Below are 26,431 nucleotides of genomic sequence, written 5' to 3'. Positions count from 1 at the left end.
GGCGCGCTGAATAATGAGACTTGCTCGTTATTTGAGCGGTATCCAGTTATACAATAGAGAGTTTTAGAATAGGGGCCCCAAACGTTTTGGGGCCCCAAAGAAATAGCGTCGACACCACTGCGCATGCGCGAGACGCTAACTGCGTTTGGGTTTTGCGTTGGGCACGCTATTTCGCCAATTTAGCGGGAACCCCAAAAGCAGCCCCAAAAGTTTTGCGTCAACAAACATGGCGGCACCCATCGAAGCGGCGGCTCTCCGAGTACTAAACTCGGCTTGATTCTTGGTAACGCGTGAAGTTAGTTAGTAAGCTAGAAGTGACTGCGGTTATCGCTTTCTCTCAACTAACGTGTGTAATGAAGATTGATTCATTAGACGCCGCTGATTCTGAATTCGATTGTCGATTTCATGGCTCGTAGGCCTAACGTGGATTAGCTTGGCTGGTGAAGGCACGTCAAGTTGGTTACTCAAAATTAGCCGCAATAAATCGCTTGCTGCTAATAGATTAACACCTTAATTGCAATTAAACGCAAAACCACGAAAGTCAAAATTACTCTTCCTATCATAACATGGTATAGTTTATTTTAATATTTATTATAGCTTTTCTTTGACACCGTAGTGGCGCTGCAAGCGCAAGACGGTATTCGCAAACGCAAAGCCCTATTCTAAAACTCATCGCTCTTGCATGCCCCAACGCTAACACCCGCAAAGCTCTTTGGGGCCCCAAACTTTTGGGGCCCCTATTCTAAACTCGCTAATATGGGACAAAACAGGTGCTGTGTTTACGCCTCGTTTTCTGCGACGACATGTCGGTTCCGTCCGTGAACAAACACAAGTACGAACCATGCGCACAGAAAAGAACCCCAGCAATGACGTGCGGAGGCACCACACGCTACTTGCTCGAAAGCAACAACGCGCCGCAACCGACTGCGCTTACGAACGCGCATCCGAAGTGCACCCGAAGCGCAAGCGACGCGTGATGCGCAAGCGACGCGTGATGCGCCGCTCGGTTAGCACGGTCCCAAACAGTGTCGCCGTCTGGGGGCCTCCGGCGGAAGGCATCACCGGCAGTGCCAGCGTCTCCCATTGGAAACTCCCGGCGGTCGGCACACTAGTAAGTATATTCTAGGCACTATACTGTCGGTGCGCGTTAGTGTCATAATGCAGTACTTCTCTTTTCTGCTCGTAGGCGGCGGCACCGCCCCGAGCAAGAGCGCGGGTACACGGAGGAGTGTTAGATATATAATGCGCGTCTGTGTAGCTCTCTGCAAATGCGTTTGTGGCGCAATGGGTTAAACGCTCGGCTATCTATCGTCGCTGACCGAGAGGTCGTGGGTTCGAATTCCAAATTTTGCATGTTTGTGGAACTTTTTCTTCTGGTTTCTTTCTTTGTATTATGTTCGTGTATGTTCGTGTGACGTATTTCCGTGACGGAAATACGTCAGTGAAGTCTTGGTGGACCCCGGCATAAAACACTTTCGTGTTAAAAAGGAGCAGGCTTTCTTGTAGGAGACGACGACGGTCTGCAAGTAAGCAAAAAGGCTCTTCGGGCCATCACCTTGCTTCCCGTTTATTGCACAATGCTGACCTGTCTCGCATTACGCTCCGAGGCATGAGTATCCGTAACTCATGGCAGCCATTTTAGTAGAGGAAACAGCGCCTGTTTGTTCTTACATTTCATGTCAATGCTATTATCATTCCATATGATATATTTTTCAGTATGCACCATATAAGAAACTTAAAAATTAGAATAAAAAAGTGCAAGGAAGTGTACAACACAGACACAAAGTAATATAAATGCTCTTATATAGTTTAGACAGTTATGTCCTGTCATTTTCAACTTAACGTATTTGTCCTTTTTTCGATGCCGTGTTCTTTTATTACATTCCAGGCTTACTAGCCATTACTACGGAAGTTTTTTTAAAGGTGAAGGCTCAGACCTTGGCTCCATGAATGTTACCGACGTTTCAGGTAAGGTATCAGGCATCACATTCGTGAGCCGGTGACGATGCAACGGTAGCGTTATTGACAGATGTGTTGAACAAACATGAAAGCTGTGCTTACCTATTCATTCAAAATATGTCGCAAACGTAAAATGGTGTGAAGTCTGTGGCGGAGTCACTACGACTCATTAATTGGCTTTGTGGATTGTGTTTTAGATGTCACAGTTTTCATTTGTTAGGACTAGCTCTTATATATAGGCAGGCTGGGTATTTGGCAGAGCTGCAGGTACTAAATGCACCGTTTTGAATTAGGAATTGAACTGGAAAGTAGGAAATAATTTAGCTATGTAGCAGAATCTTCGCAGAATATCTTACACAGTTGCCACATCAGGGATCAATCAGCATAGTATTAAATTAATATTAATAGTACACCAACACCATATAATTCTAACAGGCGAGCGCTTTGTAAAAAATATGAATTAAGTGGTTCTTGAAGCCATTTTCTTTTATGTAGCTCACATCTATCGTTAGAAGGTATTCTTGTGAGTTCGCGCCATTTTCGCTGAAACTTGTTATGATTTCCTCATGTTTCGCTCCGGAAAAAAGAAGAGAAGCAAACAAAAAAATTGATTTGATTTTAAAAGAGACCAAATTTAGGACGTGGCTACGAAGCCAAGGCGCTGCATGCTATTATTCTGCCTTAATCTTTATAAAAGACCTAAGAAATCCTGACTCTTTCTTATCTTAGTATTTTAACAGCGGAGCTAGCTGTTTAAGCCGGCCGTAATGTGTGCTGCCTCCCGCTGCGTTGCCTAGCAACCACCCCGCGGAGTGTCGCGCTCTATGCTCGGGAGAGAGAAAGAAAGAATGAGAGCGAGAGAGAGTGAGGGAAACAAATTGTAGCAGCACCAACAAGGCAACGCGCAGAGGTGCTGCTGAAGCCATCCGCGCTTCTCCATCCGCATTAGCGCCGAAAGCTACCGGTGTCCGTGACTCCAGTTTTTGTGTTCCCAGACAAGTAAAAAAATCAAAAATAAAATGGGGAAGCCCGCACCACCAGAGAGGTACAGAAGGCGTAAGTGTCAATAGGAAAATAAATGAAAAAGGGGATGCCACAGCATCCCAAATGAATTTAAAAGAAAAGCTAATTATTAAAAGAAAGAGCGGAGGCAAGCCTGAAGTATGTGACAAAACACAAATACTCAGGCACCTTTGACACAGCTTTAAAAGCCGGAGCAAAGTCGAGGAGCTGCCTCCTGAATAAGGGTTAAAAAGGCGATGGCAGCGGCGAAGCTAGAGCAGTGAACCTAACAGCCTCCCAGGGCCACCCACCCACTGCCCCGGCAGCACCCGCGGCATGCGAATAGTTTTATTGAGAACTTGACGGCTGGTGTAATCCGTGACGGCAGCAGGTGCCTCTGGCAGCGGCTCGGCCGAGCTCCCACCAGTTGCGCGCTACTGCGCATGCGCCGTGACGTCATCCCGGCGTGTCCTCTGCTGCGCTGCTCCCGTACACTGTGCATAGGCTTTCGGCCCACTTCCGTACGTGTGCTCGGACTGCAAGTGCTTCGCGAGGTGTTCCCCAATGCCACGGTCCACAAGGAAATGCTTATACACTTCGTATAACATAGCATCACTCCGTATAGCCAGGACCAGCTAAGAACCGATCAGCTCCGTTGTGTCTTTAGCCTTGCGCCACTAGTGCAAGCTAACCCAATTTGTTTTCTTGCATTCCTGAAAACTCAAGGCAACCGTCGCAAGACCTTTTACATTTTTTTCTTATAGATATTGTTACGTGTAGCTGATGTACAAGCCTATTTACAATATATTTCCACGTATGCTAACGGTGGCCAAGATGGCGACTCTATACCAAACGGGAACACGTCGTCTGCCTCCTCTTCAATGCAGCCACATTGTGGTGGCTGTTCCGTATCATCAGCCCCGGCGGTAGAAGCACAGTCCTGGTGCTTAAGCTACACATCTACGGTGAAAGATGGGCGATAGGGCTTGAGTGTCGCTACGTGAACGATGTCACTTGCAGCTGACGACAACGCTGAGGGGTCGGCGGGGATGCTTTCATATGTAACATCAGTCACTTGTCGCACGACACGGTATGGACCGGTGTAACGCGACAGCAGCGTTTTGGATAGGGCCACACGGTGGATGGGCCATCAGAGAAGCAACAGAGAACCCAGAGAAAAGTGCACGTCGTGATGGTGGCAATCGTAGAGGCGTCTCTGATGTTCCCGTGAGGTCTCAACACGGGTGCAGGCTAGCAGCCTCGCGTGGTCGGCGCGTGCGATCGCGTCGCGGGCGTATTCCGTGGCAGAATGTGTGGGCGAGGGCAGCAATGTGTCGAAGGGCAACGCGGGTTCTCGGCCATACAGGAGGTAGAATGGTGAATAGCCCGCGGTGTCGTGGCGCGATGAATTATAAGCGAACGCCACATATAGTAAATTAACATCCCAGTCGTGGTGGTCGGCCGCAACGTATATCGAAAGCATGTCGGTGATGGTCCGGTTGAGGCGTTCCGTGAGGCCGTTGGTCTATGGATGGTCAGATGTGCTGAATTCGTGTTTTGTCGAGCTGGAGCCGAGGATGTCTTCCACGACTGCCGAGAGAAAGCTACGGCCACGATCAGTTAATAATTTGCGTGGATCATCATCATCATAATATCATCATCATCATCATCATCATCATCATCATCATCAGCCTATATTTTATGTCCACTGCAGGACGAAGGCCTCTGACTGCGATCTCCAATTACCCCTCTCTTGCGCTAGCGTATTCCAACTTGCGCCTGCAAATTTCCTAACTTCATCATCCCATCTGGTTTTCTGCCGACCTCGACTTCGCTTCCCTTCTCTTGGTATCCATTCTGTAACCCTAATGGTCCACCGGTTATCCATCCTACGCATTACATGGCCTGCCCAGCTCCATTTCTTCCGCTTAATGTCAACTAGAATATCGGCTATCACCGTTTGTTCTCTGATCCACACCGCTCTCTTCCTGTCTCTTAACGTTAGTCCTAAGATTTTTCGTTCCATCGCTCTTTGTGCGGTCCTTAACTTGTTCTCGAGCTTCTTTGTTAACCTCCAAGTTTCTGCCCCATATGTTAGCACCGGTAGAATGCAATGATTGTACACCTTTCTTTTCATCGACAGTGGTAAGCTCCCAGTCAGGATTTTGCAATGCCTGCCCTATGCACTCGAACCCAATTTTATTCTTCTGTAAATTTCTTTCTCGTGATCAGGGTCCCTTGTGAGCAATTGACCTAGATAAACGTACTCCTTCACAGACTCTAGAGGCTGACTGGCGATCCTGAATTCCTGTTCCCTTGCCTGGCTATTGAACATTATCTTTTTGTTCTGCATATTCATCTTCAACCCAATTCTTACACTTTGTCGATTAAGGTCCTCAATCATTTGTTGTAATTGCGCGGAGCACCGTGCACTAAAATGATGTCGTAGAGTATAGGAAGTCAGCGACGTCATAGCGCAACTTGTCGGGAGAGCTCTGGTGATGGCGTACCACGTAGCGGAGTCGGTAGCGACGGCGACCCATTTATTTCCGGATCTCGAGAGAGGAAACCGCCCAAGAAGGTCTAGACCAACTCAGAAAAAATAAGCGCAGCTTGCACTAGTGGTGCAAGGCTGGAGCAAACAGCGGAGCTTGTGATTGACCTAGCGTATTCAGGCGTTAGTTAGGCACAGTCAGGCGTTAGACGCACATATTATCCCTTAGCCGCCCGATGCGCTTCAAGATGAGCGGCTTCTTCTTCGGGGGTTCGGATATTCTTTGGTCGTCCCATTGTCAAGGCTACATGTACTCGGCACAGAGTCGACGAGAGTTCCGCCGCCGTCACGGCGGCTCCGAGCTTTATCTCCCCTGTGACGTCACGGCGAAGCTCCGCCTTCACACGATCATCCAACTGTCAACGCGGCAGGGCAAAGCGTGTAACTAGACGGTAGCAAAGCTTGGCGAAGCGACGACGCGGCCTGGCGAAGCGTGGACATGTCTAGGAAGCGAGGCACATGTGGTTGCTAGGCGACGTGAAGTGACGTCATGGCTAAACGAAGCAGGTGTGTGGTCGTAGCAGCTCGGCGTGGCGGTGCGGAGCGGTGGCAAAGCGAGACGCACTTGTGCCAAGTACTTGGTTGCTAGGCAACGCGCGGTGACGTCATCGCCAGGCGCAGTTTCTGGTCTACGACATACGGGATAGCCTCCGGCTTAAACAGCTCCCCTATTAAAGGGTTCGGGTGGGACGTCGATTGGTTGGAGACATCCAGGTGGAAGCGCGGAGGGCTCAGAAGCGGCAACGTAATGCCGCATGGAACGGGCGAGACCCGGCGAAAATAAGCGACGGCGCACACGATCGTATGTGCGCGAGATGCCCAAGTGTCCAGCCAAGAGAGCGTCGTGACGTTGGCGGAAGACAGCCGAACGTAGGTGTGAAGGAATGACAAGCAGAAGGTCAGGGCCATGCGGATCAATATTACAGCGGTATAATGTCCCCTCCTTGAAGAGAAACATCCGGAGAGTGGCGTCATCAGGCGTTGACTTTAGCCGGTCGATGAGGGCTCGCAACGAAGGATCGCTGCGTTACTCGTTTGCCGATTTGAAGCAACTGTGACCAAGAGAAACGGAAGCGATGGTGTGAGCATCTGCCGGTTCTTCCACGGGGTAGCGGGACAAACAGTTGGCATTCTGGTGCAAACGTCCCGTATAACATAGGTTGCACGGACGTCATCGCGGACGCCATATTGGAGTACCTGCAGGCCGAGAAGGGGCGTAAGCAAGGAACCTGACAGCATGACAGCAACAAACAGCGCGTCTTGCGTCGAACGTCAGAGCGATAACAATGATAAACCGGTGAAAAACAATCGCCATGAAAAAGCAAAACAGTTTGCGCGTGATAATACGTTGCACTGACGTTATCGTAGTCGCCATCTTAGGGTACCAGCGCGGTGAGATATGGCTGCGTGACGTCACATGAGTACTATCTATACGAGGGATAATGCATATACATGCAGGCGTAAAGTCTAGCGAGAGTCGTCCCGTGGGGAACTTGAGCGAGGATAGCCAGCAGAGAGTGTGGTGATCAGTGATGACACAGAATGGGCATCCGTACAAGTATGGACGAAACTTCGCAACTGCCCACACAAGAACGAGGCACTCGCGCTCTGTGATTGAATAATTGCGCTCGGCGGGTGTTAGGAGTCGGCTGGCAGAGGCTATAACGCGATCATGTCCGCGCTGGTGTTGTGCTAACACTGCTTCTATGCCGAGACCACTGGCATCAGTTCGAACTTCCGTTCAGGCAGACGGGTCAAAGTGGGCCAGGGTTAGAGGCGAGGTAAGGAGAGTAGTGAGATGAGAAAACGATGCGGCTTGGTCAGGACCCCAAGAAAGCAGAACGTCTTTCTTGAAGAGGTCGGTAAGGGGACGTGCAATGGTCGAAAAATCCTTTACAAAGCGCCGAAAATACGAGCATAGTCCTACGAAACTACGAACGCCCTTTGTAGATTTCGGGACAGGAAAGTTCGTAACGGCGCGAATTTTGCCCGGATCAGGTGGCACGCCTCTGGCATTCACGAGGTGTCCAAGGATAGAAGTTTGGTGGCGAGCAAAGTGACATTTCATTTAAAGAGTTCAACTGGAGACCGGCCGGCGGAACACGTCAAGAATCGCTGAAAGACGATTGAGATGCCGGTTGAATGTTAGCGAGAAAACGATGACGTCATCCAGATAGCGCAAACAGGTAGACCACTTGAACCCCTGAAGCAAAAGGTCCATCATTCGTTCGAAGGTTGCTGGCGCGTTGCAGAGACCGAAAGGTCTCACCTTGAACTGATAAAGGTCGTCAGGGTTAACAAATGCAGTCTTATCTTGGTCCATGTCGTCGACGGCAATCTGCCAATAGCCGGACCGCAGGTCAATAGAATAAAAATAGGTGGCACCATACAGGCAGTCAAGAGCGTCATCATTACGTGGAAAATGGTAAACGTACTTTTGTTTTGATTTTGTTCAGGTATAATAATCTGCAAAAGCACCAATTTCTTCAACGCATTTGTCAAATGCCTTGTTTCATAACTTCTGAAATTTCAATACGCTTTTCTCATTGAAGGGCCGGTAGGAGAAAGCTTGTATCTAGCAATTATTGCTGCGGTTTAGTTCAGCTCAGTTTTATTTCCTTAATGGCCCCTGTCATAGGACCATTACATAATGGGTGCGAATGATGACCTTCTTAATGTTCAATCTGAAAATGTTCGCTTACACCATGTAGCATAAGAAAACAGTACACATGTAACTGGCGTCAACGTTGGTGACACAGACGTATAGACACATTGCGTAATTACTAGTAAGCTTTGTTTATAGATAGAAATATTGTGTTTACACAGTAGTGGAAGTGAAGTAATGAGTCGGAAACGACCAGCCTCAGTGCATTCCGAAATGGCGTCACTGTTCAAATCACCAAGGATTATGATAGGCGTATGTGAAGGAGCCATCACGAAGCGTGCGTTATCTATAAAATCTATGAACACTCCTGTGTTGTCTGTGGGTGGCATGTCGGCAATTTATTTGGATAATTTAATTATGTTTATCTTGATTCAAGAGAACTTATACGTTATTTCATGCCAAAGACTGCCGCAAGTATAAATTGCTATGTAATTGCTTCATCCATGTTCTCTACACAAACTACACCGGTAATTGTACCGATAGGAGGGAATTATCCACATTTTTTTTTGTGCCGTACAGCGTATCACGAGACGACAAGCCACGAGTGGCCTCGTCCGCGATTTGTTCGCGAAACGCACAGATGGAAAAGTCCGAGCTCTATCTGACATATGCATTCTGGCAGCCTAACATTGGTGATTTAACCGAGAATGCTTGGAAAATTCGGTACCGAAAGTTTTTTAACACGAAAGTGTTTTATGCCGGGGTCCACCAAGACTTCACTGACGTATTTCCGTCACGGAAATACGTCATAGAACATAATACAAAGAAAGAAATCAGAAGAAAAAGTTCTACAAACATGCAAAATTTGGGAATCGAACCCACGACCTCTCGGTCCGCGACGATAGATCGCCGAGCGTTTAACCCATTGCACCACAAACGCATTTGCAGAGAGCTACACAGACGCGCCTTATATATCTAACACTCCTCTGTGTACCCGCGCTCTTGTTCGGGGCGGTGCCGCCGCCTACGAGCAGAAAAGAGAAGTACTGCATTATGACACTAACGCGCACCGACAGTGAACGCTTCGGTGGTCTCACCACTACGACGCCTCGATGCCAGCATTCGAAGGGACGCTGGCATCAAGAAGCACTACCAACGCCACCTAGGTGGCGTTGGTAGTGGCGTTCACCGTACTCAGCACAGCGGAGCGTGGCCTCCGCAATTAGCTCTGAAAATGTTTCTGAAGATGATCGCGGAGGCTGCAATTACGACGCGCTGTACGCGCTGATTTGACTCGGTGACGATTCAGTTACGTGCTTTGTCTTGCGCGTTGTATTAGTGTGTCAGTTACGTGCTTCGTCTTTCGCGTTGTGCTAGCGTGTGCAGCGTAGTGCAGCTTCCATATGCACGACGGTTGCTCATGGTCATCGACGTTGGTAGTCGTGATGGAGGAGACGTGCCACCAGGCGTCAGCGTGGGTGCATCAACGCCTAAGGGCGCTTTAGCCACAAAACACCAATAGACATTATATATCAATGTGCAATAAACATTACACTACTTCTGTGAAGACACGTTTCACTTTCGTGTTCTATACCGATTCCTATATAAGAGGGATCAACCGCATTTTTTTATACTGTTTTGCAATAAGGGAAGCGAAGTTGGTATCCATTTGTTTTCGGTGTGCGCGCTTTGCTAGGTTTTCGACGCACTCCCTAGGGGTATTCTACCAGATCAGTTTAAGATTTCCTAACATTTTCAGAGGGTGTAGGGTCTACAGTATTACTGTTTTCAGGCTACGTCATCTCTTCGCCTCGTCCAGTGGGCGGGCGGTGGAAAATATTATCAGATGAACAGTAATCCGCGAAGCTGGCCGTCTTGTGGATGCACTATAATGAACAAGTTGAGGATCCGTGTCTATTCTAGATAACTAGGTTTGAGCAAAAATGCTATAATGTCAAACGTTATTCTAAGTATTTTTAATTGAGTATCGTGGTTGCCCACGTTATTACGTGTGCATTTAATGTTTAAGTTGTAATCAAGAGCTTGGTCGAGCACTGTCTGGTCAGGTAAAAGTATTATTTGTACAGCAGGTATCTTACCGGTGTAATAAAATACAGTATTTTATGTTTCGGGATGTGCATCGATTCCTTGTTTAAAGTGAGCCGGTCATTAAACGATATATGGTTGAGCACTCAAGCACATATAAACGAATCTTGTAATGACCGGCTGGTTGTCAACAAGGGATCTATCGAGATCCACAAACGCCAACCTTGGGGATTTTTTGACATCCTTCAGTCACCTGTTGTCATTGTTCTTCTCCGAGCTTTGCGTTGTTGTGTCATAGGTTCACTGATTGTTCAACTGCATTTCCTCTCTTTTTGGAGTACTTCACATACTCCAAGCCTTGTTGTATGTACACTCTTCTTTCAAAACTGTCTTAGAGCGTAGCTCCTAGGCGCCCGTTCCTGGGTTGAGCGTCGGCGTTCCTCGGAGTAACCGCGCGAAGGCGCTCGTGCCACTGCTCACGCCTTCGTCGTCGTCTTCTTCGACAGCTGGCTCGGATTCCGCTCATCATGACAGCGTTCCCAACTACCCTCCCTCTGCGAAGGAGCTGACGGCACTGGCCCACTGACAGACTGAGCGGTGATTTCGGTCTCAAATTATGTGCCTAATTACATCGCGAAATGAAAACACTTATACAGCTGCGCTCAAATTTCGCATTAGGCAGTATCCTAATCGTCGGACAGTTTTTAAAGCGAAAGCTTTACTAACCTAGTCGAGCTGAGTTTCGCCGTCGCCAGCAAATGCCTTCATTTGGCCTCAGCTGCGCCGTAGCCTTGGCAACGCATCACGTGAATCGCCGCGCCGAGCTCCGCCGCGGGCCGCCGGCCTGGCGCATGCGCCCTCCGCAGCTGCGTCGCCGCCTGACCACGTGACTCGCCGCGCGCCTGGCTAAAACGAGCGCCGCGCTCGCCGTGGAAGAAAGCGAGGCCGAGCCGTCTTCTCTGAGCGTTGCGCGGAAGCGGGAGGCTTTGAACCGTCGTCGGCAAGCGGCGTCTGACCACTCCACGGATATCACCCTTCAAGCTGGTTCATTGAAGAGGGTCCGGAATGCCAAGCGTGCGAAGCTAGCGCCGGAGACTGAGCAAGTGCGAGTCGTTCAGCTCGCAAAATGCTTGGATTTGCCGGCTTGTAATTTATGCCTGGCTTAACAATGAGTGCATACCTAAGTATAATAATTACAACAAAGTGAAACCAAGACGTAACCTGGTTAAACCAAGCTTTCGCTTTCGCTAAGCCGCCGCCATTTTCTCATTGATTTTTCAATTTGTATTCTCGTGTATCCTTCTTTGTTTTGTATTTATTGTTTTTTTTGGCGTATGCGTGCAGCAGCACTCAGACCTTATGGTTGTTCCTGGGCACGGTAAATAAATGATTAATTTATTATTATTATTATTCTTTTTGTTCAGCAAATGAGACAAGCCCGTTCGATGTCATGACACTTATGTACGCAGAAGAAAATTGCAGCGTATTTTTCACAGCGCCCTTGGAAGATGACACTCAGTCAGGTGAGATATAAAAGCAACACCTTAAAGCTCTAATTTTTTGCTATGCACGGTGTCTACAAGCATGATTTTTCAATTCTGGTAACGTTTCAAATGAAATATCTGCAAGACCAAGAACCTCGATTTTTAAGCCCATCATCATTATTGAATCGAGGAATGCCTACAGAAAAGTAGTAACCGCTGTAATTTCTGGTGAAGCATAAGAAAGGTTCGCTTTCTGCGACAATGATTATTCTATATTCAGTTGAGTGTTTAGTACTTCCGTTGCAATTATAATTAGAAAGTGTTAAATTATGGTGACTATTTCGTACTTTTAACTATTTTAAACATAACTAAAATTTCTGAAACATTATGTAGAGTTTACATTTGCTGTCGATGGCGTTCATCTAGCAATTACGCTTATTATGCTCTCGTTCTCACCCGGCATGCACAACACGCTGGAAGAGATTGCTGAAGCGCAGGAGAGGGCGCAGTACGCCAGGCAGTCCACCACCCAAGCGGGTAGGAGCATCCTGCGGGAGCTGGGGCTTCCTCCGGCGGAAGTAGAGTCCCGCTTCTGCGGTCTCCCTCGGGAACAGCGGGAACGCATTGTCGTCGCTCCAATTCCACGCAACGTTCATCCCGAACACAACGTGGGTCGGAGACGAGCTAGGGCCAAGGCTCTCCTGGACAAGGCTGGGGAACAGGCTCGGGATTGCTGTTTTGTTGATGCTGCCCGGTACCCCGACGGGACGGCGTTCGTAGCGGTGGGCATTGATCACGATGGGAAAATCACGAACTCTTCGACGGTTCGAACGAAGTCAGCCGAGGTGGCGGAGCAGGTTTCTATAGCCCTGACCCTGCTGGACGACAGAAGGACCGCGATCTACAGCGACTCGCGGATGGCTGGCTGTCCGAGCTTTCGCCAAGGCCATCGTTTGGGAGCAGGTCCTGCGAATTCTGCGGGACAAGGACATCAACTCGCACACTATCATCCCCACACACATGGGGCAGATCGAGGGCGCCCCGCCCAACCTCAACGAGTCGGCCCACAGAGCTGCGCGAGGAGTCGTTCACCACGTAGCTACCGGGTGGCACGGCGCTGAGGTTATGGACAATCGGGACCCTCCCTCCTCATATAACGAACTTACCAAATATTTTTACATGGGACGGAGACGATATCCTCCGTCACATAGGAAACTATGCAGACCACAGGCGTTAACACTCAGGCTACTGCAGGCCGGGGCATACCCTAACCCCGCACTGTTACACAGAATCTATCCGGAGATACAATCAACCAATGTTTGCGAGCTATGCTCAGACCTAGCTTACTTGGAACATATGCTCTGGCGGTACCCCGCGTTACGCGACGGCGACGGTGTCACGTCGTCCAAATGGGAGGCTGCCCTAAGCAGCCCCGATCTTGAAGCACAGCTGTGGGCTGTCCATCAGGCCCGCGACGCAGCAGAGAGGCTCGGCCTTTCTGTACCGACGTGGGAGCGGCCCGCTACGTGCTGACGCGCGTTCCGAGGGACCTTAACAAAGTTTTATCATACCATACCATACTGTAGGTGTAAAATGAATGCTGCAGTACTTTCCTTAGTCTACGGCAGCACCACCGGCTGCTGAGTGTGCAACGATGACGCATGATTGGACAGTACTGGATCAGTGTATCTTGGTTCGACGACTGTCAACCATGTTTTCGGTTAACTTAGTTGCTGATTGGCGCTTTGTGGACATCTTCACTGGAGCTAACATTGCCGTGTTCCGTCTAAGAAGATTGAATGGCTTACTGAACTGGTTTTTCTGCTGGCGTACCTTTGATCGAGCCTACTATTGGACAAGTATTATTTTATTAAGAGGACCAGAACGATGAGACACTGGAAGCTGCCTGCCTATCACAAACTGGCTGGTATTAGGAAAGCAATGCTTCATAGGAAAATTGCTAGAAAGCTGTGCTTTATAGAGGATGACCTCCATGACTATAAACAAAGCGTGCACGCGGACATACATGCAGAACATGCAGGTAGGTGTTGAAACTGCTAAGCTGAATAAATAAGGTAAACTGATTGAAATAAAATCACATCACTTTTTTATTTATTTAAAAATACCCTCAGGGCCATATGACATTAAAGAGCGGAGTGGTTACAGAGTAGTAAAGAAAAACTAATCAAAAGAACCAGTGCAGTGAGGTCTGATAATACAATGATTCTTCTGATTATACAATGTTAGCTAATGTTTTGCGAAAAGGTTTGTTATCGGTGATGGCTACGATACTTGAGGGAAGGTGGTTCCATTCCTGAAATGTACGGGGGATGAAAGACTGAAAGAAAGACTTCGTGGGACATGAACCAATTCCTACCTTACTTCGATGATCGACGCGGTTTGAAATGTACTGAGGCCGCATTATGAAGTCGTCGTGAAGCGCGGTGTGATGAAAAATTTTATCAAATAGCGAAAGACGGGCGACTTTGTGGCGGTGGGCTAGTGGAATAAGTGCTAGGTTAGTTTTCATTGAGGTTATACTCGCGGTACGGTAATAATTAGAAAGAATGAAATGGGTAGAGTTATATTGTACTAGATCAAGTGAAGTAATGAGATTAACGTGACTGGGATCCCATATTGCAGATGCATATTCAAGTTATGAGTGTATTAGAGTCTTGTAAAGCTGTAGTTTTAAGTAGGTGGTGCTTTGGAATAGTTGCGCCGTAAGTACCCGAGCATGCGATTAGCATTGTTAATGACATACTGTATATGAATGGTCCAATTTAAGTTATTTGTAATCTATACAGCAAGATATTTACGGGACATGAAGAAATCCATGGTATCGTTGTTAAGATGATAGGTGCTAGGAGTAGAATTAGATCTGGATACGCGCATTATTTTACATTTATTAATATTTAATTCCATTAGCCACTTCCCGCACCAGTCAACTATATTATCCAGATCAGGTTGGAGTGTTAAAGCATCATCAGAGTTGTTAATTTCCCGGAAGATAACACAATCGTCTGCAAACAGATGTATGTTAGAGGATATTATTGCGATAGCAATTATATGGACACTCCAAAGCAGATTTCTGCCGTCGGCGTCGCCGTCGCCGTTGCCGTCGCCGTCGCCGTGAGGTTCCGTATGACGTCAATGGAGATGAAATAGTCGCCGCGCGCCGCCGAACGCTGTATGTGCGAGTGAAAGGGCGCGAGGGACGCGCGCTTTCACGGGGAATGAACGCACGGCGGAGAACAAACGCGCGTTCTGTGCCGTGCTCCCTTAAGGGCTGCAGAAGTAGGCGTCTCTTTCCTCCTTTACAATCACCATATATGTAGAGCAAACGCGCCTTCTTCTGACGCACGAAAGGCCGTGGGGGGGGGGGGGCAGGGAAGGGAGGCGACGTTTAGCTGCGGCACCAAGTGCCTATCCAACCTTTCCCTTTCCCTCAAGAACCACTTATCATCATCATCATCATATCAGAGGCTCCGGCAACAGTCACCAACGCCGCACGCATTTTGTGCGAACGCGGGCAAAACGCCGACGGCGTCGACAACAGTGCTGTGTGTTGCCGGTGCTGCTGCATGTCCAAGTTTGTACAGCGGATAAAACTACTATCCTTACTCCGTATAGCTCTCTACTAAGTTGCTATCGCAATTGATGCTTCGCCTTTCGGGTGAAACTGCGACAACTTTTGTAACAGTTATGTCATTAATATAGATAAGAAATAATAGTGGTCCCAGCACAGACCTTTGTGGTACACCTGATTGAACTTCAGTAAGTAGAGATTTACGGCCGTTAGCAGTGACGAATATGAAGTGGTTAGTTAGAAAATGCTCTATCCATTCTGGAAGGTTAGGGTCAATATTAAGGAAGCTTAGATTAAAGAGTAGTAGAATATCGCATACTTTATCAAATGCTTTACTAAAATCCAAGAAGATACAGTCAGCGAAGGATGAGTGATCCAGGATATATACGATGTAGCTGATGGGCGAAATATACAAGTTGAATTTCGCAGGAATATGACTTTCAAAAACCATGCTGTGTTGTAGTGAAATATGAGTTAGACTCTAGAAAGCTCGCCAGATTGGTGAACACTACATGCTCTAACAATTTACAGCCACTTGTAAGGGATATGGGTCGATAATTAAGAGGCGAGTTTCTGGAGCCGGATTTAAAGATTGGAGCCACTTTCCCAATTTTCAATTCCTTTGGAAGCTCACATGAGTTCAGGGATTGTTGCAAAATTTTATCAGTATCATGGAACTAAAGAGGCTAGTGATTTTAAGGAATTTACTGTTAATGCAATTGAAACCAGGTGATGAATGATACGGTAAGCTATCTATTAACTTGTTTATTCCAGATTCCTCAACAATCTCAGACTGCAGTGGTAAGTATTTGCATTGGTATGCGATAGGAAGTTCAACATTGCCATTTTTCGAAAATTAAATTGTAAATAAATCGTTTAGTATGGTCGCGCATATGTTCTCGGAAGCAGCATTTCCAGATGAATATTCTAATGAAATAGCATTGTTAGTTTTATTGCGATAGCAATTATATGGACACTCAAAAGCAGATTTCTGCCGTCGCCGTCGCCGTTGCCGTCGCCGTGAGGTTCCGTATGACGCCATTTGGAGATGAAATCGTCGCCGCGTGCCGAACGCTGTATGTGCGAGTGAAAGGGCGCGAGGGGCGCGTCTTTCACGGGGAGTGAACGCACGGCGGAGAACAAACGCGCGTTCTGCGCCGTGCTCGCTTAAGGGCTGCAGAAGTAGGCGTCTCGTTTCTCCTTTACAATCACCATATATGTAGAGCAAACGCGCCTTCTTCAGACGCGCGAGAGGCCGTGGGGGAGGGGGAAGGAAGGGAGGCGACGTTTAGCTGCGGCACCAAGTGCCTATTTATATCAGAGGCTCCAGCAACAGTCACCAACGCCGCGCGCATTTTGAGCTAACGCGGGCAAAACGCCGATGGCGTCGACAACAGTTCTGCGTGTTGTTGCTACCAAAGCCGCTCACCTTACTTCGTATAACATTGCTGTGTTGCTATCGCATTCATTGCTTCGCCCTTAGGGCGAAACTGTGACATTTTTAACACGAAAGTGTTTTATTCCGGGGTCCACCAAGACTTCACTGACGTATTTCCGTCACGGAAATACGTCATAGAACATAATACAAAGAAAGAAACCAGAAGAAAAAAATGTCACAGTTTCGCCCTAAGGGCGAAGCAATGAATGCGATAGCAACACAGCAATGTCATACGAAGTAAGGTGAGCGGCTTTGGTAGGAACAACACGCAGAACTGTTGTCGACGCCATCGGCGTTTTGCCCGCGTTCGCTCAAAATGCGTGCGGCGTTGGTGACTGTTGCCGGAGCCTCTGATATAAATAGGCACTGCGTGCCGCAGCTAAACGTCGCCTCCCTTCCCTCCCCCTCCCCCACGGCCTCTCGCTCGTTGGAAGAAGGCGCGTTTGCTCTACATACATGGTGATTGTGAAGGAGAACAGAGACGCCTACTTCTGCAGCCCTTAAGCGAGCACGGCGCAGAACGCGCGTTTGTTCTCCGCCGTGCGTTCACTCCCCGTGAAAGACGCGCCCCTCGCGCCCTTTCACTCGCACATACAGCGTTCGGCGCGCGGCGACGATTTCTTCTCCAAATGACGTCATACGGAACCTCACGGCGACGGCGACGGCGACGGCGACGGCGACGGCGACGCCGACGGCAGAAATCTGCTTTTGAGTGTCCATATAATTGCTATCGCAATAAAAGTTCCACAAACATGAACCCACGACCTCTCGGTCCGCGACGATAGATCGCCGAGCGTTTAACCCATTGCGCCACAAACGCATTCGCAGAGAGCTACACAGACGCGCCTTATATATCTAACACTCCTCCGTGTACCCGCGCTCTTGCTCGGGGCGGTGCCGCCGCCTATGAGCAGAAAAGAGAAGTACTGCATTATGACACTAAAGCCCGGGATACATGGAGCGAACTTTCTCGACGAACTTCACGCGTCAAGTAACGACGCGGCGACACGACGCAGGATGTTTGCTGTGTTGCAATACATGCGGCGAACGCCGCCGCGCGTTGGCCGCCGTGTTGGCGGCGGTCCCGGCCGCCCGCTTCGAACTGAATTTGGCGTTGTCCTTGTAGAATTCACTTAGTTGGAAGCAAATGACTGCGTAAACGGCTTTCGCTTAGTCTCAGGCCGCTTCGACGACAGAGTATTATGGATAACCTTGAGTAGTTTTCGAGATCGCTTCTCGTTTCGAACGCGTCTAAGCCTAGCAAAAGAAATATCCGATGCCAACGCCATCTATCGGGGAAGTCGGGAGATAGGCATGACGACAGCATGTGGCCTCTGAGATCAGAAGATTTCTGTTGAAGGTTGTTGTAGAGAGCTTGCACTGCTTGTCTGTTTCCTCGCAGATCAGCGGATATGGGATGTACAAATACAACGCGATTCCTGAGAGATCATACTAGGAACTACTCAATCGGTGCAGAGACATGCAGACACGGCAACACCAACGCGATTGCAGACGACGCGAAAAGGCGCGCGCGCGCGAAACACCAGCATGCATTGCGACCGGAACTAGTGCCTCCTGATTGGCTGTCGTCCACCGCTGCGCGCTAGACGCTTCCGGCGGCGGCGTTCGCCCGACGAAAATGTTTGGACAGGCAGATCGGCTGCGGACGGCAAATTTCTTGACGCCGGCCGTCGGACGTTCGCCGCCCGACGAAGTTCTTCGCTCGGACGCCGGTTATTCGCTCCATGTATTCCGGCCTTAACGCGCACCGACAGTGAACGCTTCGGTGGTCTCAGTACTACGACGCCTCGATGCCAGCATTCGAAGGGACGCTGGCATCAAGAAGCACTACCAACGCCACCTAGGTGGCGTTCACCGTACTCAGCACAGCGGAGCGTGGCCTCCGCAATTAGCTCTGAAAATGTTTCTGAAGTTGATCGCGGAGGCTGCAATTACGACGCGCTGTACGCGCTGATTTGACTCGGTGACGATTCAGTTACGTGCTTTGTCTTGCGCGTTGTATTAGTGTGTCAGTTACGTGCTTCGTCTTTCGCGTTGTGCTAGCGTGTGCAGCGTAGTGCAGCTTCCATATGCACGACGGTTGCTCATGGTCATCGACGTTGGTAGTCGTGATGGAGGAGACGTGCCACCAGGCGTCAGCGTGGGTGCATCAACGCCTAAGGGCGCTTTAGCCACAAAACACCAATAGACATTATATATCAATGTGCAATAAACATTACACTACTTCTGTGAAGACACGTTTCACTTTCGTGTTCTATACCGATTCCTATATAAGAGGGATCAACCACATTTTTTTTGGGGTTTATTATTTGCCAGAACTTTATAAGATTTGCTTTTAGTATTTCAGGTAGTGTGCTAGACAAGTAGTTGTCTTTAGCAGTTTTATTGCGATAGCAATTATATGGACACTCCAAAGCAGATTTCTGCCGTCGTCGTCGCCGTAGTCATCGCCGTTGCCGTCGCCGTCGCCGTGAGGTTCCGTATGACGTCAAAGGCGATGAAATTGTCGCCGATGATGATGATGATGATAAGTGGTTCTTGAGGGAAAGGGAAAGGTTGGCGCTATCTTCTGCAGCCCTTGAGGGAGCACGGCTCAGCGCCCGAACGCTGTATGTGCGAGTGAAAGGGGGCGAGGGACGCGCGCTTTCACGGCGGGTGAACGCACGGCCGAGAACAAACGCGCGTTCTGCGCCGTGCTCCCTTAAGGGCTGCAGAATTAAGCGCCTCTTTCCTCCTTTACAATCACCATATATGTAGAGCAAATGCGACTTCTTCAGACATGCGAAGGCAGTGGGGGGGGGGGGGGGGGAAGGGAGGTGACGTTTAGCTGTGGCACAAAATGCCTATTTATATAAAAACGTTGTGAGGCGAGAAGGTGGTAAAGACTTCCGACTCTGCTCGACGAGTGTCCCATTCTGATCTCGTCGAAAACCTCCGAGCCGCCCCCAGAGGCTCCGGCAACAGTCACCAACGCCGCGCGCGTTTTGTGCGAACGCGGGAAAAACGCCGACGGCGTCGACAACAGTTCTGTGTATTGCCCGTGCTGCTGCATGTCCAAGTTTGTACAGCTGATAAAACTACTATCCTTACTCCGTATAGGTCTCTTCAAATTTGCTATCGCAATTGATGCTTCGCCTTTCGGGTGAAACTGCGACAACTTTTTTAGAGCTGCTGTATCTGAAGCTGATTTATAAGCTACCCAGCGCGCATCGGAGGCGTATGATTTCGCTAAGTGATGGAAACGCTCTTTCCGGTTGGATAAGCGCTTTAGATGACTGGAATATCATGTCGCTTGTGCATTTGAAGTGATTGTGCGGTTAGGGATGTATTTTTCAGTTAATCTGTGAACTGTACGTGCAAACAAATCCCAGTTAGATTGGACTGAACGATCATCTAAATGTTTAACAAAATTATCATAGAAATGAGCCAGTTCATTATTTATTGCTACGAAGTTAGCTTTCCGATATTCGCGTATAGTTTTCCGGTGTTTGGACTTATTAGGGATATGAGCGTTAATTATAAAATTGAGCGAGAGGTGGTCACTAATTCCCTGGTAAGTATGTGATACGAGAAGCGAGGTCAGCATGTGTTGTAAGTACTAAGTTGAGGGTGTTAGCGACATTATTTGAAATCTTGGTGGCCTGAGTAAATAACTGTGTGAGAGAAAAAACGGAGCATAAATTAATAAAGCCATCAGCCTGTTGCGAGAATGGCGAAAGACGTAATGGTATGGTGTTCCACATTATGTTAGGGTAGGTAAAGTCACCTAGCGAAAACAAAGGTTGAGAAGGAAAACGAGAAGATGCTATGTTGACAGTGTCATGCAGTTCATTAATAAATGTGGGGTAGGAAGAAGGTGGCCGATAACAAGTGCCAAGAATCAGCTTAGAGTTACCTAGGGTTAATATAACCCGTGTTATTTCTAGAGCGTGTTAATTTGCATAGGTGATGATGGTACGTCTTTAGAAACCGCAAGCAGCACACCTCCTCCTCTACGCTCGGTGCGGTCACAGCGATAAACTGTAAACTAGTGCGCATCATGAAATATCTCCTAGTCAAGCACATGCGCGGGCAACCAGGTTTCAGTCAAGGCGATTATTTTCGCACCGCATGTATCTATCGCGGATGAGAGACCGTTACGTTTATTAAGAACACTTCTGGCGTTAGTGAAGAGTACCGATACTTCGGATGATTGCGACTGCGATGATATGCCACTGCCCCTCTGCCTTTCCTAAGGTGAAACACGCGAGCCAGTAGTGTCTCAGTGACTGACCCCAAACCACGCGTAGCCATCTCTTGAATGCGGTCCAGGTCAAGGCTAAATCATTTGTTGTGCATGAGCAATCTAATAAGGCGCAATCTGAACTGCGGGGAATCGGGTTGACTCTTAGCAAAATTGATTAGTTTTTTTCGAGAGATACGGGTGCTGGGGGGAAATTCCTCGCTCACTGAAATGTTCTGTTGTTTCCGCTGGTTGCGAAGTGAAAGAAGTTTTGTTTGGCCTTGAAGCTCACAAATTTGGCTTTAATGGGACGTCATTTGGTAGATGAAAACGGACCAAGACGGTGCGCGCGATGAATCAAGTCGTTGCTGAAGGATTCAAACACTCCTTTCATCGCGGTTGACAATTTATTTTTTGTTTCGCTCCAGGTTTCTTTATTTCTTTAGCGTCAGTAAGACAATGGAAGATTAAATTGTCACGCATCGATGTATCTTCAAATTCATCAAGGCGTGTTTGGAAGGAAATGCTGTGGTCTGTTAAAGTGCCAAATACGTTGTGCATTTCTGTTAATTCTTTTCCAAGATGATCGAAATTTTGCGATTTCTCTTCAAGTTGGAACAGCCTTGTTTGTATTCCGATGATTTTTGTTTCTATGCTATCTTGCGCATTTCTAATAGCCTTCACGTCAGCAGCGAGTTCAGTTTGTGCATTGGGACTTTGGAGGGAACGAGCGTGTACATCTTTTAGTTATTGAAACAGTACTTTAATCTGTTCCGCGATATTTTACAGTAAGGATTCTATTTCAGTTAAAATCTCTGAACGCGTGCTAGGTCCGGGGTTAGTTTCAACATCACCAGATTGTAAAAGCAGTAGATGTATAACACAACAGTCACATGCTATTTCCCACAACACTTGTGGGCACGGAATTAAGTATGGGTCGTCAGGCCTTTTAGCGTAAATAGTAGACTTAATACACGCCTGTATGGTGCAAAGTCGTGATTAGAAGCAGAGCGAAGTGCACTTTTTCCGTGCCCACTGAAAGGCAGGTTGACGCGCCACTTGCTTAAATGGACGGCAGGCACTGTTGACGAGGTCGATGCGGATGGAAGCCTGAAGATGAGCCTTGTAGTCGCAGCCACGCTGTAGAAATATTCTTGGTCATTTCCGTAGTCCAGGATTTGCATTGGTGGCAACGTCATTGGAACACGTGATGCATAACCGTGCGTAGGCGGTGACCAGGCGATCAGGAGCATTAGCAATATGTGCATGGTGAAAAGTCGGTGATTAGAAGCTATGCTTTCCTTTGCTAAGCTAAGCTAAGCTCGCTCTTTGTGCGGTTATTAACATGTTCTCAAACTTCTTTATTAACCTCGAAGTTTCTGCCCCATATGTAAGCAATGGTAGAATGCAATGATTCTACAATTTTCTTTTCAACGACAGTGGTAAGCTCCCAGTCAGGATTTGGCAATGCCTGCCGTATGCACTTCCGCCCAATTTTATTCTTCTGTAAATTTCCTTCTCATTATCACCCTCACTGCAACGTGGCAAATATTATTGGGACGTTCTTGACAGGACATTTGAAGTTAATGTCAGAAGGACGTCCTGCTTGTCTTCAAAAAGGTGGCAGGGATATTGGAAATTCAATTAGCTGTCCCATGGACAAAGTGCTTTCACTGGGAAGATCACATATAGCGGGCGGTGATGGGAGGTCTAGGTTTCACAAGTGCACATGTGTCGTTGAGGATTCACTCCGTAAGACAGCGCGCGTCGAGGACATTCATGTCTAACAGGGAAGTCCATGCGACATAGGCAACCTCTGTGGAATTGTCATGCCGATGAAATTGTGGGCACATATTGCCGGTGCTCTGGATGATCACCGCAACGGAGACGTCACAAAATAGACGGACCTTCCAGTCTCCGGAGGCCAACGAAGTCGAAAGGCTGCTCTTGTTATCACGAACTCAGATAGAAAATCCAGTAGATCTTGTAAGGTGGTAATCGCTACCATCCGATTGGCATACTGACGCGAGGGGGCGAATATATCTTGTCAAGATACATGCTGCGTGCTTACAATATCAATAAAACGAACCTCTCGCAAGTGCTCTGACCATATATGCTTTGAAGTTGTCTATAATGGCATCACTCATTTGCGGGCTGACTAAGGCAGTACAGTTTACGGTTCAGGTCGTCCTTTAGCCATTTGCAAGTTTTACTGTGCGTACGATTCGGGCTTAAGACTATGCACACATAGACACAGAATATGTTTAATACAAAATCTAAGCGTTGCCACAAATGAACTGTTCCTGGAAAAAAGACATACTTATTACGATTTCAGCACGGTAACGCTGTACAGCGTAACAAACAGCGGCACAAGGCGAGAAATAAGGGGACCTCGTGTCCCTGCTTTTTTCGCACTGTGTAGCGTTAATATGCATTCATACAAACTCGCCTATACGCGGTTTCGCTTTTAGGAATTCAGCACCTTGTTACAAGTAATTACATCGCTACATAAAAGAGCGGTAAGCTTATCAAGCCGCTCGGTGAGAAGGAATTGAAGGGTCAAAGTTCAATGCTGAAACTTGGAAGATTGCGATTTGGGCCCTGTCTTTATATAGCTTTTCGGTAACAATCCCGCCCAGGAGAACGAGGGAAACTGACGTCGTCGGTAGACGGCGAACTTGTCGACGCTTGTCTCCGCCATGCCGGTGCCGTCAGTTGAATGATAGAGGCAAAAGGCTCGCGGAGGCTCGCCCCACCTTCCTCCCTCGCGCGCGTGAGATTGAGCCGCGATCATCGGCCGCCGCTGGTATGCTTTCACTCGCACGTACAGCGTACGGTGCGCGGGGATGATGTTATCGTTTTTGGACTTTATACGGAACATCACGGCTACGGCGACGGCAGAAATGCGCTTGGATTGTGCGTATAATTGTTATCGCAATAAAAGAAGAACGGTTTAAGATTTCTCCGGTGCCGCACGGAACCAAAGCCACGTCACACAGGCTGCGTAGACACAGCATCCCGGCGCTTTAGCATGCTGCACCACAATTGCACGCGGGGAGGAAGGGACTCATTCTCAGTGTTAGCACGCACCAGCACGCCACCCGGGTATGTCGCCAGATGACGCCGCATGTCCAGAGGAAAGCACGAGGACTAGCCCAGCTGCAGCACGCGGCTCAATCGTGACGCTTTTCGGCGGTGGCAATACTGGTGTGTCACTAGATTGCCTCACTGCTAAACGCAATAACCTCGACATTCATCTTGAAATGAATACGGCAGGAGTTTAGGCCCTGTGGGCCGTGGTTGAACGTACAACTGTGTTCTGTTTAGGCAAATATATCGAGAATGCATGAAATTGCAGTTTGCACGAAGAGAGAACATCATTGGTGCATGTGGTGATGAATGAGCACTGAAAGGACGGATTAAAATGTGCAACTTGTTTAGGTTCCGGTGTTAGGGGCGAACAGAAGAGAGAAACAAAACGAGCGTAAAAGCAACTTTAGTTTAGGAGAATCCCTGTCGCCTTGTTGAAACGCCTGTTTCAACTATAGTGGTAGCGTCGTCTGCTACACTGTGCGGCGCATAGAAGTCGACGAGAAAGGGGCTTGGCGGAGGGCGCGTGGCACGCGGGATGTGGGGCATGAACAAGAGAAATAGAAAAAAGAAAACCCCAGAAGACGAGCTCACGCATTGCCTCTTTGTATATCAAGGCTTGTCCGTCCCCGATGACGAAGCCTACTATTTCTTTCGAAAATGGCTCTCGCCTTTACACACCTCTCGTAGCGATGACTGACACTTAGCAATGGCAGAGAGAGGCTTTCTAGCGGCGGATCGTAGTAGGTTTATCTTTTAACAGTGGTGTAGAATTTACTATACAGGCCCGTGTGTTTGGCAACTCCCATTCTGCGCTTCATTGGCAGCCCTACATTTTCATCTCCCTTTGGCCTGGTTCCTCTTTCGCTTTACTTCTATTTCCTCTGTTATCTGCTGCATGATGTTGAAGAAACACCGATTGCATCTTGCCGCCACAGAAATATACATGCGTAGACGCCAGCGCATTTCGACTCTGCGCTGCGCATGCAATAAATTGCCCCTAAACTGACTAGTCAGTGCGCCAGATGCGTGAACAGCATGTACGTTGAACTCCCAGCTTTATATGTTGCGGAGGCATCAGTATGGCTCACAGTGGCGGCGTTTTGTAGAGCTTTGTTTATTATTCTTTGCTCAATGATGTCAGGTACGCGCCAATGCTATGTAAATGGCGTGCGAGGACGAATGAGCAGTTCTCATTCTTGTCACCCCCACAAACACCACACCCTCCATTTTGTGGCCCTTGCACAGTCACCTCTCATGGAGCTGTATATTTTACCTTCATACTTTGTACATTTCACATTGGTTAATTTATTACAACCCTGCTGTATAACTCTGAGTAGGCGATGCCGGCGATATGAGTTGCGCAGTTGTGTTCGAGCCAATGACGGTGGTCGAAAGGAACTGAATGGCTAAAAGATCGCTAAAGAATACGCTAGCTGAACAGAGATACCATATATTAATTAGGGTCACTTGATTGTGTTCTATTGTCGCTCAATTCTCTCGCTAGCAACTTGGCGACAACGTTCACGATGATTTTGATACAGCAGGTGTATCTGGCGCGAGACCGATAGCTATAGGCAGGTGGCACTTTACATGAATGAATAAACGAGTAGCCATATGATGTTCTTGCTTAGAAGAAAATGGCCGCTTTAAGTGTGAAACATTAATTCTATACACATATTAATATTTGGGGAAATGAAAATGCACCACAGGGGTAAAGTAAGATAAGCTGTAACTTTGCCCTAATTCTCATGCTTTTAAACTGACTTTCTGATTCTTTCAGGGTGCGAACTTTACGTCCGACAGAAGGCCGTTTCTCAAGGTCCCACTGAGGGCTGCAGTAACTACTACAACAAAACCTGTGGGGAAAAGGTTGCAGTGTACGACTCAACGTGTCAAACCAAAGCGCAAAGTGCCTAGAACGAGCTCAAAACAAGTATACGGAAACAGAATGTGACTAAGCGCAACCCTTCAAGTCAGACACGCGCACACCCCTAAATAAAGCACCTAAACTTGGCAGACACATGGCTATCATCATATGTCTGAAAATTCAGCTTTGCAGAACATTAAACGATGTTACTAGATGACACTTTTGTGGAACAGACATTATGAATTATTATTTCTTCCTATGCAGTCCTTCGAATGTAGCTTATGGTAACGATCTCGTTGGCCATCTACAAGGCCGCATTGTCAATCATTAAGCCGCGAGAAGTTTGGGTGACGCCCTCTCGCGAGTGACGTCATGGCCATGACGGCAGTCGATCCGGCTCGCTGGGCTGCGGTGCGTGCTCATTCGTTTCGGGAATTTTCGGGGTATCGGGCGCGCCACCCGTACTTTCTTCCTTAATGATGGCTTGGCTGCTTTCTTTAACGCCTTTTTCGAAACCACGCCAATCGTAAAATTTTGTGGTTTGAATAACT

The 26,431-nt window shown here is 48.0% G+C and overlaps 1 protein-coding gene across 1 annotated transcript in view; it reads left to right on the top strand.

The window, feature by feature from the left end:
• The window catches only part of LOC119464493 (uncharacterized), a 54,700-nt gene extending 28,669 nt beyond the window's left edge, over window positions 1–26,031 (top strand). Inside the window, exons 5-7 of the mRNA XM_037725492.2 lie at window positions 1,889–1,968; window positions 11,591–11,689; window positions 25,794–26,031. Of these exons, the coding sequence (XP_037581420.2) occupies window positions 1,889–1,968; window positions 11,591–11,689; window positions 25,794–25,930 (316 nt within the window). The 3' untranslated portion in view covers window positions 25,931–26,031. The remainder of the gene's footprint in view (window positions 1–1,888; window positions 1,969–11,590; window positions 11,690–25,793) is intronic.
• The last annotated feature ends 400 nt before the right edge of the window (window positions 26,032–26,431 follow it).

This window comes from Dermacentor silvarum, chromosome 9 (genome assembly GCF_013339745.2).
Source record: "Dermacentor silvarum isolate Dsil-2018 chromosome 9, BIME_Dsil_1.4, whole genome shotgun sequence".
In the NCBI taxonomy this organism is placed as follows: Eukaryota; Metazoa; Arthropoda; class Arachnida; order Ixodida; family Ixodidae; genus Dermacentor; species Dermacentor silvarum.
Note: the sequence above shows the minus strand (reverse complement) of the source record. Positions and strands in the feature narration are given on the sequence as shown.